Below are 18,734 nucleotides of genomic sequence, written 5' to 3'. Positions count from 1 at the left end.
ACTCAGAGGGTCTCCTCTCAAGACACTACTGACTGCCAAGAGAAAAACAGTGACTTCACAGTGGGTGATCAGGCAGACACCACCTTAACCAAGATAAAGCTAAAATTACCAACATCATAAGGCTCCTAATGTGATAACATGATGAACTGAGAATATTGCTTTGGTGGTTTTCTTACCAAAAAAGCAAAGCATAAATATGACCACGTGGGAAATATTGGACAAAGCCAATGGAGGGGCAGTCTAGGAAAAAAAAGGTCTATTCATTTCACAGACCTCTTCAATGAGAAAACATGTTGGATAATGCAATAGCCAATGAGAGCCCAACGCGCCCGAAAAGGTGGACATTTTAAATAATTACTATGAATACTAGAAATTCAATGTATCGGGCATGTCAATCATATTATAAAAGCTTAAGTATATTCTGCTTTTTCAGCTTGCTTTGAAAATGGCCTATTAGGACGTTATAAAAATAGACATTTTTCTCTTTTGCCTAGACTCTGAAGTCTCTTTAAAGAGAAACCCCTTCAAAGAAAATATGTTGACAACTTAACGATCATTCTTTCTTTGCCTAGTTCTCTTATAATGCACATTTTTTTTTGGTTTAGTGTTTCCTTACTCAACATAGGAACCAATATTCTCTTCCTCTGGTGACCTAAGGAGATGAATAAGGGAAAGTGTAGACAGGAAAGGGAGGTGTTGATAGTTTTGTTAAGGAGACATATTTAAATTTAACAGTGGCCTGAAGAGGGGCACCTGGGTAGCCCAGTCAATTAAATGTCTGACTCTTGGTTTCAGTTCAGGTCATGATCTCATGGTTTGTGGGTTCGAGCCCTGTATCAGGCTCTGCACTGCTTGGAATTCTCTCTCTCTCTCTCTCTCTCTCTCTCTCTCTCTCGCTCTCTCTCTCTCCCTGCCTCTCTCCTGCTCTTTGTCTCTCTCTCAAAAATAATTAAATAAACTTTAAAAACAAAGAGTCAGTGGCCTGAAGAATGTTATGACCTTGGGATGGCCCTTGGATGCAACCTCATAAACTTGATGTTCACTTCACCTAGGGTGATCAGGCAGTAAGATGGGTTTTATCCTACCTCAAATCACCCACTCTAGAGCTGAGCAAAAAAAAAAAAAAAAAATTCTATTTAATTATCTTTACTGATAAACACACTGGCCTTCTTACTGATCCTCATTCTGGCTGACCTGAAAACCTCTTTCTGAAAAGGAAGGCTCTCTCAGGCATCAAGCAAACTGAAGAACCCCATGCTCCTTCCCAAATCACTTCCTTGCCTCACAGTCAGAGGTGATCACCATTCTGACTTTTGTGTTCATGTGGTAACTAGTCTCCAAATCTGGTCCCCCCAGTGAACCATGACCCTGGTATTCACACTCTTGTATCATCTTTTCCCCTTGAATCTGGGCCACATCTATAAATCGTTTTTCACCAAGAGAATATAGAATTAATGTATTAATCTCATGTGACTTCCAAAGTCGAGTTCTAAGATTTGCAACTTCTATATAGGTCTCTTAGAATGCTGACTCTCAGGACATTGCCTCTCAGAAACCAGCCACTCCTCTGTGCAAAATCCAATAGGGCTCTCAAGAAGCAGTCATCACCGACTGCCGGCCACCCTGGACACCAAGCTCAAGTTGAGCTTCAATGCCAGCTGCCATTTGACTGCAAATGCATTAGAGACGCCAAGTAAGAATTGCCCAACTGAACCCAAATATGGAACCGACAGGTAGGTGTTGATACAACTGTTGCTTTAAGCCACTCAACTTTGGGATGAGTTGTTACACAGCAACGGAGAGCTAGAATATCTTGTCATTTGGTCACTTGCTATTTTTGTTTAGTATCTTCCCCACATGTATAAATCACTTAAACTAAATTTAATTTTGCAGAACATGCTATTAGGCTGTATGTTGTTTCCTACGTCTTTTGAAACGTCTTCAGGCTTTTAAATTCATCTGTGTTTTGTTTACGGCTTTGGTTCATTAGTTTCCACTGCTGCTCTACATAGTTAATATTCCAAAATTACCCATTTTCCTATCACCAGATACTTCCAAACAGTAGCTACTATGATCAGCACTGCTAAGAATATCTTTATACATGTCTCTTACTGCTCATATGCAAACATTTATCTATTATATATACGTAGGAGTGGAACTTCGTGTTTCATGACATACACAAATTCAAATTCACTTTATAGGATGCCAATGGTCTGTATCAGTTTACACTCTCACTAGTCAAGTATGCATTCCAGTTATTTCACATACATTCTAAAATTCCATAATGTCACACATCTTCACTTTTACTCATCTTTAAAAAATCATTAAACCTGGGGGGCCTGGCTGGCTCAGTCAGTGGAGTGTGCAACTCTTGACAGCGGGTTTGTGAGTTCAAGCCCTACACTGGGTTTAGAGCCTACCAAAAAAAAAATAAAAAATAAATAAGGTCTATTTTAAAAAGTCACAAAATCTCATAAAATCATTATCTGTGATCCTGAAAGCATCTTTTCATGTTTTTAGAAATTTGCATTTCCTCTTCTGTGAAATACAGTCATGTATTCAGACAATTTATTTTTCTACCAGGTTGTCTTTTTTTAAGTTGATTTGTATACATTATTTACATTTTCCAGATGATAAGCATTTGTTGAAAATTCTGTGGAGGGGCACCTGGGTGGCTCAGTCAGTGAGCATCTGAATTCGGTTCAGGTCATGATCTCACATTTCATTGGTTCAAGCCCCGCATCAGGCTCTGTGCTGACAGCTTTGGATTCTGGGTCTCCATCTTTCTCTGCCCCTCCCCTGCTCTTTCTGTCTCAAAAATAAATAAAACATTAAAAAAAATTTTTTTTAAATACCATGGCAAGATCTGTTTTATGTCTTGACTTTTCATTTCCTTTTTGGTATATTTTGGTAACAAGATGTTTTCACTTTAATGTGAGCGAATATATACAAAGATTTCATAGCTTATTTGTATCCTGTTTAAAAACTCCTTCCCGGGGCACCTGGGTGGCTTAGTTGGTTAAGCGTCCTACTTCGGCTCAGGTCATGATCTCACAGTTCATGAGTTTGAGCACATCGGGCTCTCAGCTCTTTAGCAGAGCCCACTTCAGATCTTCTGTCCCCCTTTCTCTCTGTCGCATGCACACTCTCTCCCTCTCAAACATAAACAAAAGTTAAAAAAGAAAAACCTTGGGGCACCTGGGTGGCTCAGTAGGTTAACTGTCCAACTCTTAGCTCAGGTTATCTCATAGTTTGTGAGTTTGAAACCCATGTCAGGCTCTGTGCTGATGGTGCAGAGGCTGCTTGGATTCTCCCTCTCCCTCAAAAATAAACAATCATCAAAAAAAAAAAAAAAATCCTACCTACTGGAGTGCTTGGGTGGCTCAGTCAGCTAAGAGTCTGACTTTAATCTCAGCTCAGTTCTCGATCTCAGGGTTGTGAGTTCAAGCTCCACATTGGGCTCCACACTGGGCATGAAGCCTATTAAAAAAAAAAAAATCCTTCCCTATCTTGAAGTCATAAAGTTATACCTTACATCTTCTTCCAAAAGATACATAATTTTGCCTCTCACAGAATTCTTTTTGTGGTGAGGGTAGGCATCTAATTTTTCTTCTATGTGGATGAACTGTTTTTCTCAGAGCCATTATTGCATAATTTGTTCTTTATACTCCTCCTGTCATAACTACTTCTAACATTTTACCATTTTTGCCAGCAGGTTTTTGGTAAATACCCTTTTACCAGGTTAAGTAAGCTCTCTCCACTGCTTGGCTAAGAGTTTTTACAATGAATGGGTGCTGAGTATTTTCACTGCTTTGGCTGCATTTATTGAGATGAACACACGGATTCTGCACCTTTAATCTGTCCAGGTGGTACACAGTACCTCGAAGTTTCCTAATGCTATATAATCTATCTGTTCCTGTGAAAAATCTCTATCATGATGCATTCACTATGTTTGGGTACTTCTGGATTACATTTTCTAATACTTTGTTTAGGATTTTTACATTTCTGTTCATGGGTGATATAGGCCTGCAAGTTTTCTTTCTTGCACTTTCCCTGTCAGGTTCTGGTACTGGTTACTAGAATCACTGTGTTGGCACGTGATCTCCTCTGGAAGATCCTGCACAAGACTCAAATGATCTGTTACTTCATGTTTGATAGACCTCAACTTAAAAGTAACAGGGCCTGGTATTTTGTGTAACTTTGTTCAGATTTATCTCAGGGGATTATTTTTAGGACTATTGTTACTTGGTGAATGCAATGGTCTAAATGTTTGTGCCCCTTCAGAATTCATGTTGACATCCTAACCGCAAAGGTGACAGCATTAGGAAACGGGGCCTTTGGGAGGTGACTGTCATGTGAGTGGAGCCTCATGGATGCAACTGGTGCCCTTAGAAGAGGCCTCAGAGAGCTCCCTCACCCCTTCTGCCATGTGAGGACACAAGAAGGCGACAGCTGCGAATCAGGAAGAGGGTCCTCACCAGAACACAACCACGCTGGTGCCTTATCTTGGACTTCCCAGCCTCCAGAACTGTGGGAAATAAGTTTCAGTTGTTTAGAAGCCACCAAGGAGCGCCTGGGTGGCTTGGTCGGTTAAGCGTCCGACTTCGGCTCAGGTCATGATCTCACGGTCCGTGAGTTCGAGCCCCGCGTCGGGCTCTGTGCTGACAGCTCAGAGCCTGGAGCCTGTTTCGGATTCTGTGTCTCCCTCTCTCTCTGCCCCTCCCCTGTTCATGCTCTGTCTCTCTCTGTCTCAAAAATAAATAAACGTTAAAAAAAAAAATTAAAAAAAAAAAAAATAGAAGCCACCTGGCCTGTGGTATTTTGTTATGGCAACCTAAAGAGACTAAGACAGGGAAGTTATATTTTCCTAGAAATTTTCCCAGAAATTAGAGAATGTGACAGGTTGGAAGATGGCGGCATAGGAGGACGCTGGGCTCACCACGCGTCCTGCTGATCACTTAGATTCCACCTACACCTGCCTAAATAACCCAAAAAACTGCCAGAGGATTAGCAGAACGGAGTCTCCGGAGCCAAGCACAGACGAGAGGCCCACGGAAGAGAGTAGGAAGGGGCCGAGGCCACGGACTGGCGGGAGGGAGCCGGGGCGGAGGGGCAGCCTGCCGGCCAAGCAGAGCCCCCGAGTCTGGCTGGCAAAAGCGGAGGGGCCGGACGGACTGTGTTCCGACAGCAAGCGCGACTTAGCATCTGGGAGGTCATAAGTTAACAGCTCTGCTCGGAAAGCGGGAAGGCTGGAGGACAAAGGGAGGGAGAGCTGCTGAGCCCCCGGACGACAGAGCTCAGTTTGGTGGGGAACAAAGGCCCTAGCCAGCGCCATCTCCCCCGCCCATCCCCCAGCCAAAATCCCAAAGGGAACCAGTTCCCGCCAGGGAACTTGCTCACTCCGAGCAAACACCCAACGCTGTGCTTCTGCAGAGCCAAACCTCCGGCAGCGGGTCTGACTCCCTCCCGCTGCCACAGGGCCCCTCCTGAAGTGGATCACCTAAGGAGAAGCGAGCTAAGCCTGCCCCTCCTGCCCCCGTGCACCTTGCCTACCCACCCCAGCTAATACGCCAGATCCCCAGCACCACAAGCCTGGCAGTGTGCAAGTAGTCCAGATGGGCCATGCCACCCCACAGTGAATCCCGCCCCTAGGAGAGGGGAAGAGAAGGCACACACCAGTCTGACTGTGGCCCCAGCGGTGGGCTGGGGGCAGACATCAGGTCGGACTGCGGCCCCGCCCACCAACTCCAGTTATACACCACAGCACAGGGGAAGTGCCCTGCAGGTCCTCACCACTCCAGGGACTATCCAAAATAACCAAACGGAAGAATTCCCCTCAGAAGAACCTCCAGGAAATAACAACAGCTAATGAACTGATCAAAAAGGATTTAAATAATATAACAGAAAGTGAATTTAGAATAATAGTCATAAAATTAATCGCTGGGCTTGAAAACAGTATACAGGACAGCAGAGAATCTCTTGCCACAGAGATCAAGGGACTAAGGAACAGTCAGGAGGAGCTGAAAAACGCTTTAAATGAAATGCAAAACAAAATGGAAACCACGACGGCTCGGCTTGAAGAGGCAGAGGAGAGAATAGGTGAACTAGAAGATAAAGTTATGGAGAAAGAGGAAGCTGAAAGAAAGAGAGATAAAAAAATCCAGGAGTATGAGGGGAAAATTAGAGAACTAAGTGATACACTAAAAAGAAATAATATACGCATAATTGGTATCCCAGAGGAGGAAGAGAGAGGGAAAAGTGCTGAAGGGGTACTTGAAGAAACTATAGCTGAGAACTTCCCTCAACTGGGGAAGGAAAAAGGCATTGAAATCCAAGAGGCACAGAGAACTCCCTTCAGACGTAACTTGAATCGATCTTCTGCACGACATATCATAGTGAAACTGGCAAAATACAAGGATAAAGAGAAAATTGTGAAAGCAGCAAGGGATAACCGTGCCCTCACATATAAAGGGAGACCTATAAGACTCGTGACTGATCTCTCTTTTGAAACTTGGCAGGCCAGAAAGGATTGGCATGAGATCTTCAGTGTACTAAACAGAAAAAATATGCAGCCGAGAATCCTTTATCCAGCAAGTCTGTCATTTAGAATAGAAGGAAAGATAAAGGTCTTCCCAAACAAACAAAAACTGAAGGAATTTGTCACCACTAAACCAGCCCTACAAGAGATCCTAAGGGGGACCCTGTGAGACAAAGTACCAGAGACATCACTACAAGCATAAAACATCCAGAAATTAGAGAATGTAAAAGAATAGTTGTAGGCAAAGGGGCACTGCAGTGAAGGATTAAATGACCCAGAAAAGTCTGCTCCTCCTAAGTCTGAAAAAATAAGACTGATTAGTCGGTCCCAGGAAGCACAAGTTGAATTCAAGGTTTGCTTTAGCTCAGTCTCCAGCCCCAATAGTACCTTTCCTGAGGTGTTATTTTTTTTTTTTTTTTGTCTTTGACAAAGAGAAAGAAACTTGTCCTTGTCTCTTTTTTTTTTCTTTCTTTCTTTTAAACAAAATAGGTGTTTCAGTCCTTAAGTGCTTGCCAACTCCTGATAACACCAGACAATGTTGCTAATTGGAATTATTACTCACATTTTAGAAATGCTGAAACATGCTAACTTGTTGAAGGGCATTAATGGTCCATTTACTGAACTTAGAGCCTGAAATTTTGTCTAGTGGCCCTCGAAGTGTGGGAGGGAGTCAAAATTACCTGGTTCATTTTACCTCCAGGTGGGATGGACAGTGACAGGGCCTTCCTGGTGGGTGGTAACCAAGAGCTCTATGAAGCAGGCACAGCCTGGGAGCCCAGGGTCATGTTCCTATGGCTACATTTTCAGATAACTGTTAACATTTATCAGTAGATTAACTTGCAAAAGCAGTAGTTGTCTGAATAACCTTTAATTCAGGTAATCACTTTCGGATAAAACCAAGTGAAATACCATGCATTTTGTAATTTAAAATAAAATGATTTTAGATCTGCTTCAGAGTTCGGAACAAATAGGGAGAAAACTCACAGGACTGTGTGCCCGCAGAGTTTACAGAGTGATTTTCTTTTCAGGTAAATGGCCTGGAAAGCAGAAAAGAAGCAACACAAAAGTTTCCACAACGACCAAGTACAGAATTTTCTTTGAAACTATTAAAAAACACATTTTAGCGACAATGAGGTAGTACAGGTCACCTGCTTACATTTCTTCTCCAAAACATTCTTCTGAGCATAACTGGCTTGCATAACACTTAAATGTTTCAAAAAAATAGATTCCTCCATAATCTAAAGTCTGGATTTTATGGCTGCACTTCAACATAAATCAACATGCTTCCCTGTGATGCTTGCGAAAGCTGGGGGGGCTCTCGTCACAATATCCCCAGGAAGAAGAGAAAAGAACCTTACAAACTCTCTACTTGAAAAGCTATGGGGGGGGGGGGGGGATAACACTTTATAGAAGCTTTCCTAATATAGCTAAGGTTACCTGCATCATGAAGTCTCATTTGAGGTGGTCTAAATTCTGAAGTTTAACTCACAATCAACTACCCTTCATCACTTTCTGCCCAGGATGAAGTTTTTGAAATTTAGTATGAAATGAACTTCAGTTGGAAGATTTTCCACATGCGTTTTATTTATAGTTTCTCTCCAGTGTGAGTCCTCTGGTGATTGGTAAGGGATGAGCTCTGACTAAAAGCCTTACCACATTCTTTACATTTATAAGGCTTCTCTCCTGTATGAATCCTCATGTGTGTCATGAGGGAGGAACTCTGTCTGAAGGCTTTCCCACATACTTTACAGTTAAATGGTTTCTCTCCAGTATGAATTCTCTGGTGCTGAATGAGAGCTGAGCTTTGGTTGAAGGCTTTTTCACAGTCATTACATTTATAAGGTTTCTCTCCAGTATGAATTTTTCGATGAGTGTTAACTGCTGAGTGGGAACTGAAGGCTTTTCCACATTCTTTACAATTGTACGGTTTCTCTCCGGTGTGGATTCTGTTGTGTATATTAAGCCGTGAAATCCAGGAGAAAGCCTTCCCACATTCGTTGCATTTGTAGGGTTTTTCTCCTGTATGAATTCTTTGATGCTGTATCAGAGCAGAGCTTTGGCTGAAGGCTTTCCCACATTCTTTACATGCATAAGGTTTCTCACCAGTGTGAATTCTCTGATGTATAATAAGAGCTGAGTGGTAACTGAATACTTTCCCACACTCGTTACAATTAAAGGGTTTCTCTCCAGTATGAATTCTATGGTGTCTACTTAGCCGCGATATTGAGGTAAAGGCTTTCCCACACTGACTACATTCATAAGGTTTCTCTCCAGTGTGAATCCTGTGATGTTGAATCAGAGAGGAGCACTGGCTAAAGGCTCTCCCACATTCATTACATTTATAGGGCTTTTCTCCAGTATGAATCCGTTGGTGATTATTCAGGGATGAACTCCCTTTAAATGTCTTGCCACACTCATTGCATTTATAGGGTCTCTCTCCAGTGTGCATTCTCTGATGTCCAATGAGAGAGGTGGTGAAACTGAAGGCTTTCCCACATTCACTGCATATGTAAGGTTTCTCTCCTGTGTGAACTCTAAGGTGCTGAGTGAGAGATGAGCTTTGGCTGAAAGCTTTACGACATTCCTTGCATTTATAGAGCTTCTCTCCAGTGTGGATTCTCTGGTGTTTACTCAGGGAAGAACTGTGGAGGAAGATTTTCCCACAGATGTTACATTTGTAACATTTGCGAACCGTGTTGACTCCCAGTTGTTTAAACAGAATGGAATACTGCTGTGAATGGGGTTTCCTTCCCCTGGAAACGAGTCTGGGTTTTCTAACAAGGGATGACTTTAGACTGAGATTTTTCCCTAGCTCAATACCCATAAAGCTCTTCTCCCTAAGGTACGTATTCTTGATGGTAACTAAAACTTTCCTGAAAGGTTTGTTCTTTTTGCCTTGCTGCTTCTCTAGCTTGTCCTCGTTTACGTAGGTTTTCCCCAACTTGAAGTCAAACGGACCGTCACCTAGGAGTTTATTCATTACTTCCTGATTGTCTTCTTCAGAAACTGCAGTTTCAAACAAGCTCTCCCATCCTAAAATAAACAAAACGGGTAAGTCTCCCTTGCACGGAGGATAAAGAAAGGTGCTATCAAAATATACAAGGATAGGGGCACCTGGGTGGCTTGGTCGGTTGAGCATCCAACTTCAGCTCAGGTCATGATCTCATGGCTCATGGGTTCAAGCCCCGCGTTGGGCTCTGTGTTGACAGCTCGGAGCCTGGAGCCTGTTTTGGATCTGTGTCTCCTTCTCTCTCTCTGCTCCTCCCCCACCCACCCTCTGTCTCTCAAAAATAAACATTAAAAAAATTTTAAATACATATACAAGGATTGCTAACAAGTACGCCCTTGGATTCTTAGGAAAGGGTAGAGAGAAATAAAGGCAAGAGAAAGAAGCAGGGTGGGAGACATGCCTGAGTGCAGAGGGTCTGAGGACACCTGCATGTAGGTGAGCTGAAGAACTCAGAGAAGCCCCTCCAACAAAAGGAGCCAGGCTGCTTTAGTAACAAAGCTCAGGTTGGCAGGGCACAGGGCACTTGTGAGTGCAGCAGGTTGTGTTATTTATTCCTCAGCTTCCTCTCCCACAGCAGCCACCACCGCCCTTGAGGTAAGTCCACAAGAAAACTGCAGAGGGGCTAGAAGTAAAAACTAGAAGAGCCATTGGCCATAAAAAGCTCTTTGAAACACAGGGCCTCCATCAGTGCTGTTTTGGAACTCATCTGAGGGCTATTTATGGTGTTATGATGGACATGTACTCACTCAAGGAGTATTTACTTAGTGCCCACCATGCAAAGATCAAGATCGGGATTACGGGGTACATATCAGGCAAGAATTAAGTTTTCACAAGGTGTACATTCTAGCAGCGGGATATTGACAATGACCAACTGATCAAATAAACTAGGGATGATGAGAACTAAGAAAACAAACAAAAACAAGGTGATGTGCAGTAAGAGCAAACAAGCTGTATGACAAGAAGTAAAATTAAAGATGATATCTAGGGATGCCTGGGTGGCTCAGTCAGTTAAGAATCTGACTTGATTTCGGCTCAGGTTATGATCTCACAGTTCGTGAGATGAAGCCTCGTGTCAGGCTCTGTGCTGACAGCGTGGAGCCTGCTTGGGATTCTCTCTTTCCCTCTCTGTCCCTCCCCTGTTCACACTCTCTCTCAAAATAAATAAACATTGAAAAAAAGAGATCTAAATAATAAGAGCTGGCCACGTAAAAATGTGGGTATAAAGATGATTCTAGTCAGGAAGAACAGCTAGCCCAAAGCCCTAAGGCAAGAGTAAGCTCTGAATGTTGGAGGAGCCTAGACAAGTCCATTGTGGCCTAAGCAAAAGGGAACAAGAAGACAGTGTAACGAGGTGAGGAAAGAGGTAGGCAGGAGCCATACCACGTAGGTCTTGTAAGATATACGAACACATGTGAAATTTCTTCTGAGGATCGCTGGGGGTTGGGGGATGTGGCAGTTTTGTTTAAAAAGGAATACAGGGTGCCTGAGTGGCTCAGTCGGTTAAGCGTCTGACTTTGGCTCAGGTCAGATCTCAAGGTTCCTGGGTTCGAGCCCCGAGTCAGGCTCTGTGCTGACAGCTCAGAGCCTGGAGCCCGCTTTGGATTCTGTACCTCCCTCTCTCTCTGCCACCATCCTGTTCATACTCTGTCTCTCTCAAAAATAAATAAACATTAAAATTTTTTTTTCTTTTTTTAAATAAAAAGGACCTCGATGGTTGTGTGACAAATGGATTGTAATTGGGGGTCAGGAGAAACAAGGGCAGATGAAGAGCAGTTCACTTAGGAGACTGGATGGATGTGCACTGGCACAGTGGGGGGAGGTGGGCACATTCGTGATGTTCTGAAGGCAGAGATGACAAGTGTCTTCAACCTATAAATTGGATGTACAGAGTAAGTGAAAGAGAGGACTCAAGGATGACATCTTGCTCCTGGCATGGGCAGCTCAATGGAGACTGGTGCCATATAACGATATGGGGCATACTGGAAGAGGAGTACATGCTTGAGAATAATTTTCAGTCCACTTTTTGATCACTTAGGATACAGTGGAATCATTGCTTCAAAAAGAATGAATTGTATTTTATGAAAGAGCTTTTATTTTCTTAACTAAAAAGAAGATACACAATCATTGTAAGAAAATTGAAGAAAACACAGAAAACTATAAATACAAAAATAGAGTTCACCCATAAACACAACATACAAATATAATCACTGCTAGATATGGAATTTTGCTCACCAGAATTTGGGGGGAAATGAGAAAACACTTTTACTTAAAAAATAAAAAATGGTTGAAACTACATTGCCTCCTACCCCCTCCTCACTTAAAAAAAAATTTGTGGGGACACCTGGATGGCTCAGTCAGTCAAGCAGCTGACTTCAGCCCAGGCCATGATCTCACAGTTCGTGGGTTCAAGCCCTGCATCGGCTCTGTGCTGACAGCTCAGAGCCTGGAGCCTGCTTCAGATTCTGTGTCTCCCTCTCTCTACCCCTCCCCCGCTCATGCTCTCTCTCTCAAAAATAAATAAACATTAAAAAAATTAAATAAAAAAAATGTGTGGGCTTCTCTCCATGTCAGCAAATGAAAGTTGATGCCATCATGTTTTCAAATTTTTTTAACTTAATTTTTTTTATTTTTTTTTAATTTTAATTTTAAATTTAAATCCCATTAAAGACTCCAGTGTCACTCAGAGCAGTAGGAAAACACTGGATATGTATTTCTTAATCTGGGGTAATATAATGAGGGGGGAAATGGTATCTCGTTGCTTTAGTTTGTATTTCATTGATTATAATAAAATTGAACAGTTTTTCAAAGAATCCTGGGTGAATTTTCAATTCACATTCCTTGCCCTTTTACCAGTAATACTCATGCCTTTGTGCTGTAATTATTTACCCTCTAGACAATTTCTCTGTTTCTCATATTAAACCTTGGTATTTTATAGCCATAAAAGCAATCTTCATAACAGAAAAAAAACCTAGAAACTAAAATTTCCAAAAGATTATTTAATAAAATATGGCTTACCAATACAACAGAGTTCTTTCAAACAGGTGGGCCCCTAATTAATGAGGGCTGAATAAGTGAAGGATATTCCCAATTTAAAACAGTTTGAGAATACACGTAATCTTTTTTTTTTAAATTTTTTTTTTAATGTTTATTTTTGAGAGAGAGACAGACAGAGACAGAGTGCAAGGCAGGGAGGGGCAGAGAGAGAGGGAGACACAGAATCTGAAGCAGGCTCCAGGCTCTGAGCTGTCAGCACAGAGCCAGACGCAGGACTCAAACCCACGAACTGTGAGATCATGACCCGAGCCAAAGTCATATGCTTAACTGACTGAGCCACCCAGGTGCCCCGAGAATATGTACAATCTGTTTCTTTCTTTTTCTCTGTGTCTCTCTCCCTCATGCACAAATACACTCAAACAAATATTCACAACCTGGAAGGATAAACAGTAAAACACCAACAAAAGTTTATCATGGTTGGCTGGCAAAATTTCAGGGCAAACACCTTTTTTTTTTTTCCTCCTCTTTTTTACATTACCATGTATACCTTGTATGAATTAAAAGGAGCTAATTTTTTTTTTTAATTTTTTTTTTCAACGTTTTTTACTTATTTTTGGGACAGAGAGAGGCAGAGCATGAACGGGGGAGGGGCAGAGAGAGAGGGAGACACAGAATCGGAAACAGGCTCCAGGCTCCGAGCCATCAGCCCAGAGCCTGACGCGGGGCTGGAACTCACAGACCGCGAGATGGTGACCTGGCTGAAGTCGGATGCTTAACCGACTGCGCCACCCAGGCGCCCCATAAGTAGCTAATTTTTTAATGTTTGCAAAAGACAAACACAGTCAATTTGATACTAGTGATTTCTTTACCAACCAGAAAGCTCAGAGACAAATTTGAAACTCACCCATGGCTACCATTCCCTGGCTACCATTCTTGTCCTGACCACAAACATATTTGTTTTCTAAGGTTCTGACTGAACTTCTATTTTATCATTATTCTTACAGTTAGCTTCCTTGAATTGTTGGTGAAAGGTGGCAGAATACATGTTAGTATGTAGTAGAAAAAAAAAAAAATCCCTGAAGTAGGGGGGTGGGGAGCGGGGTAGCCTTGGCTCTTCAAAGCTAAGGGCCCTGTGAAGCCAAATAACAATATTAAAACAAAACTCCTTCATACAACCTAATCAGTCTTATAAATTCCAAAAATAAGGAGACTATCCCATAATATTCTAGACAGAAGACCCCCAAAACAGGGAAAAAAACGGTTTTCTACACAGAATATTGGGGGAAAAGAATCAAACTAATGGAGGATTTTTATCAATAATACTCAATGCTCTACACTAGAGCAAAGTGTGAAGGAAAAAACTGGTGCCAGAATTCCAGATCTATAATTCTCACAGGAGAGATAAGAGGATTTATTTTAGATATACACAAATATGGCACACACGAACCTTTCTAAAAACATTATTCAAGAAAATAGCCTAGTCAAACCAAAGGGGAAAATCTGAAGACCAGGCTCATGAATGCAAACATGAGACTGAGCTGACACAGGAGACCTGCATCCTGCCACTGAGAGAAATAAATCCTGAATAAATAGCAGAGCACAGGAGAGACCCACCCTCTGGTGCTAGAATCAAAGACAAAACAGAACAAAAGCAAACAAAGACCAAACAAAACAAAACAAAACAAAACAAAACAAAACAAAACACCATCTCATAACAACAACAATAACAAAAACAAAGACAAAGCAGAAAAGCAAGTAAGAGTTTACTGATCCAGCAACCCGCAGGAGTTTTTGAGACTGAGAGGCATATCCTAGCAACCAGGGCTGAAACATCGTATTTTGAATATTTTCCCACAAAAGATTTAGGAGAATGCCATAGTGAGTATCTGCAAACCTTCTGCCTATATTTGATTTATCGCCATTTTGCTACCCTGCTTTCTCTCTGTCATGTAGTATATAAATACACATACATCTGCTTTTCCTTTTTAGCTGAACCATATATAGTAAGTTGCAGACCAATAACATCAAACAAAAATGCAAGATAGAACAATGAGGGATGTATTGTAGCAATAGAAGGTTTGTTCAAACACAAAGAGAAGATAATATAAGAAAATAATCAGTCCAGGGGTGCCTGGGTGGCTCAGTCGGTTGAACGTCCAACTTCGGCTCACGTCATGATCTCACAGTTTGTGAGTTCAAGCCCCGCATCAGGCTCTGTGCTGACAGCTCAGAGCCTGGAGCCTGCTTCAGATTCTCTATCCCCCCTCTCTCTCTGCCCTTCCCCACTCACGCACACACGTTCTCTCTCTCAAAAAAAAGAAAAGAAAAGAAAAGAAAATCATCAGTCCAGGGGTGCCTGGGTGGTTCAGTCAGTTAAGAGTTCTACTTCAGTTCAGGTCATGATCTCCCAGTTTGTGGGTTCAAGCCCCGTGTCCAGCTCTGTGCTGACAGCTTGGAGCCTGCTTTGGATTGTGTCTCCCTCTCTCTCTGCCCCTTCCCTGCTTGTGTTCTTTCTCTCTCTCAAAAATAAGTAAATAAACATAAGAAAGAAAGAAAGAAAGAAAGAAAGAAAGAAAGAAAGAAAGAAAGAAAGAAAGACAGTAAGAGAAAGAAAGAAAGAAAGAAAGAAAGAAAGAAAGAAAGAAAGAAAGAAAGAAAAGAAAGAAAGAAAGGGAAAATAATCCAGTAAAAGCAAGAAAAACTGGGGAAGACATGACTCACAAACCTTTATGCAGGATATACTGTGTTGTCACATATTCTGCATTCAAATTACAAAGGACAGGGGTGCCTGGGTGGCTCAGCCCCTCCCCTGCTCGCACTCTGTTGGTCTCTCTCTCAAAAAAATGAATAAAATTAAAAAAAAATTTTTTTTAATTACAAATGACATCTGAGACAAGTGGGGCCCTCCTTGGGAGATTTCAGCTCTCCCTCCGAACCTCCAAATCAAGGACTCAACAAGGTAGAGAGACAGAGGACATGCCCTTCCCAGCATGTCCCACCTGGCCTGGCACACATAGGAGGGCCCTGGTCAGTGTCTCCTGAGCACAGGCTCCACCCTGATCAGCAGCACCCAGGCAGTGAGAAAGTGCTATGCCCATCTCCCAGTCACGGTCACTCACCTACACGTGGGTCTTGAGAAACTCCATTTTCCACCATCCAGGGGTCTTCCCCTTGCTGTAACTGGAAGATAACCTTTGGTTTGGAAAAGAGAATTCCTGTTCGTGAGCAAGGAGAAGAGAATGAGTCTGTAGTGCAGACATAAGCAGCCATCCTGGCACCCACATTCAGCTGCACGGGCTCCAGGGCAGAGAGACAGCTGTTCTGAGAGGGCCTTAAATTCCTGCCACAGAAGACGACCGGGAGATGGTCTCAGGAAGAATAGCAGGGCGCCGGCCGTGCACTCTTCTACACTGGAACCTCCTGTGAGACCCAGGGGAACAGAGTCTGGGGCACAAGACTCGCAAAAGCATAAAAAGAATGCCCGTGATCTACTCTACCAAACCAACACCTTTCTTGGCAGTGGGAGGGGACAGCAACTGCGGGCTGAACCTGGTCACACCCTCCAAGTGTCCTCCTTGGAGAGGGCACCAAGATGCTCCCCTGGAAGATTCTACATCACGAGGGCAAGTTCTTACCCAGCGAGACCAGGGTGCCATAGTTCTCCAGCATCACCTCCCGGTACAGGGTTCTCTGTGCAGAGTCCAGGCGCAGCCACTCGTCCTGGCTGAAGAACACAGCAACGTCCCTGAACGTCACAGACTCCTGTAATGGCAAACCCACTCCTGCTCACCTGGGACCATCACCCCAATGGGATGACTGAGCAGCAAGATCACCATGCAGGGTTCTGAGCATCTTGAGCCGAATACTTCTCAACCACCTCTCAGTGACGAAGCACATGTCTATCACATACCTTCTGTGAAGGAAGCACTGTGCCCCCGGGAAGATGAGGCACAGTGGCCGAACAAGAGAAGCACTTGAAATCATTCTACAAAATCACAACAATAGAAACACAGAACTTGAGATGTGGAAATGCACAATCATAGATACATGAAAAGCCCATTTTACAGCTCAGACCTGAGAATCGGGCTTTAGAAGGAAGCTCCAGCAGCTCACTCAGGGAGGAACAGGTGAGCCTGGATTCTGTCATCACCTCAGGCCTTCTCTGTGTCCTGGCACAGACATTCACAGGCACAGCTTTGCTAGGAGAGGACCCAGGATGGGGGACTACAGGACCTTGCAATAAGAGCCAGGTGAGAAGGTTGCGGGTGGGACACTCCCTCTCCGCCCCAGAAGCCTTTGTTCTACCTTTCTCTTGCTGACCTGTATCACAAGTCACCTCTCTTAAACCCCTTTCTTTTCCTATTAAAAAATCTTTTTGCGGGGGGTTCCTGGGTGGCTCAGTCGGTTAAGCTTCCGACTCTTGGTTCTGGCTCAGGTCATGATCTCACGGTTCAAGGGTTCGAGCTCCATGATGGGTTCTGGGCTGACAGCGTGGAGCCTACTTGGGATTGTCTCTCCCTCTCTCTCTGCCCCTCCCCCACTCACTCTCTCAAAATAAACTTTAAATAAGTCTTTTCTTTTAAAAGTGAATTAGAAAACATCAATAAGTAAAAGGAAAAGAAATGTTCATCTAACTTTCTACTACCACACACAAGCTTTGCTAACTTCTCTCTGTATATATGTATTTATGCCTCTCAGAACTTTCTACTTGCTAATATGGCTCTAGGTTTAAATAAAAATATTATAGATATAACTGTATCCCACTCAATATCTTTTTTTTTTATTTTTTAATGCTTTTATTTATTTTTGAGAGAGAGAGACAGAGTACTAGTGAGGGATGGAGAGAGGGAGACACAGAATCCGAAGAAGGCTCCAGGCTCCGAGCTGTCAGCACAGAGCCCGATGCGGGGCTCGAACTCACAAACTACGAGATCATGACCCAAGCTGAAGTCAGACGCTCAGCCAACTGAGCCACCCAGGCGCCCCGTACTCAATATCTTTTATTTGTATAGATGGACCGATTTACTTAACTAATCTCCTAGTGGTTACTTATGTTGTTTCCACTTTTGTAACTCTGAAAATGCTGGACTATGGATGGAGGCACTACTAAATGTCTTTTCAACAGCTCATGATCTCATGGTTCATGAGTTCAAGCCTGGTGTTGGGCACTCTCAGTCCAGAGCCTGCTTGGGACTCTCTCCCCCTCTCTGCCCCTCCCTCACTCACTCTCTCTCCTTCTCAAATAAATAAACTTTAATAAATAAGTCACTTGCCAGTCTCACAACTCAGGACTGCTTCCTCAAGGACCTGGTAGCTATCTCCTTGAATGTGCCGATCTCTCAGTCTCCTGGGAGGAGGCGGGTCTAACTTGTCACCTGATGAACTTCCAGACTGGGTTGTAGCCACTTAACTCTATGAATGAGCCTTCTGTCTTTGCAATCCCCTTGGTGGATTGTCTGTGATGAACATCACATTCTGGCTAAATGCTTATTCAATAATAAAAGTGTTTTCTTTCTCTTCTGCCTTTGTGAAGAGGTTGGGAGGTGATTATGTTTTTATAATTCTATTTCCCTAAGTGCCACAAAAGGGCAAAGAAGGGAAGAAAACACTGTGGAAGGAAGGCTCATTTCCCTGAATCTGTTCCCCAAGACCACTGTCTAGTTGTGCTTTCTTTTCCTTTTACTGTTTTTCTTTCCTTTTCCTCATCTATATGAGCCTAGTCCTGCTTGTAAGCCCCAAATCGCCCAATATAGTTGACCCTTGAACAACCTGGGTTTGAACTGTGCAGGTCCACGTATATATATATATTTTTTTCAATACAGCATTGTAAATGTATTTTCTCTTCCTTATAAATGTGTTAATAACATTTATTAATGTTAACTAACTACTTTAGTAGTTCTCTAACTCACTTGATTATAAGACTACAGCATATAATATATACACCACACAAAATATGTGCTAATCAACCGTTATTGGTAAGGCTTCCAGCCAACAGTAGGCTATTAGTAGTTAAGGTTTGGGGAGGAGTCAAAAGTTGTATGTGGATTTCTCATTTGCAACAATGTGGATGGAACTAGAGTATATTATACTAAGGGAAATAAGTCAATCAGAGAAAGACAAATAACATGATTACACTCACATGTGGAATTTAAGAAACAAAACCGATGAACATAGGGGAAGGGAGAAAAAAAG

The 18,734-nt window shown here is 42.7% G+C and overlaps 1 protein-coding gene across 3 annotated transcripts in view; it reads right to left on the bottom strand.

Moving 5' to 3' along the window:
• LOC132681695 (uncharacterized) overlaps positions 1-18,734 on the bottom strand; it is a 44,273-nt gene that overhangs the window by 22,449 nt on the left and 3,090 nt on the right. Inside the window, exons 3-6 of one of the 3 annotated variants that reach the window (XM_060636384.3) lie at positions 16,453-16,527; positions 16,178-16,304; positions 15,662-15,757; positions 7,388-9,571 (exon numbers count right to left, since the gene is read on the bottom strand). The exons of 1 other annotated variant lie outside the window; for it this stretch is intronic. In XM_060636384.3, coding sequence (XP_060492367.1) covers positions 8,124-9,571; positions 15,662-15,757; positions 16,178-16,304; positions 16,453-16,527 — 1,746 coding nt within the window. In that variant the 3' untranslated portion in view covers positions 7,388-8,123. Of the gene's footprint in view, positions 1-7,387; positions 9,572-15,661; positions 15,758-16,177; positions 16,305-16,452; positions 16,528-18,734 lie in introns of those variants that run through there. One more of the 3 variants, XM_060636385.3, reaches the window with a different exon arrangement.

Source organism: Panthera onca, chromosome A1, assembly GCF_046562875.1.
Source record: "Panthera onca isolate mPanOnc1 chromosome A1, mPanOnc1 haplotype 2, whole genome shotgun sequence".
Lineage (NCBI taxonomy): Eukaryota > Metazoa > Chordata > Mammalia > Carnivora > Felidae > Panthera > Panthera onca.
The sequence above is the reverse complement of the archived record's forward strand: the minus strand, read 5'-3'. Positions and strand labels throughout refer to the sequence as shown.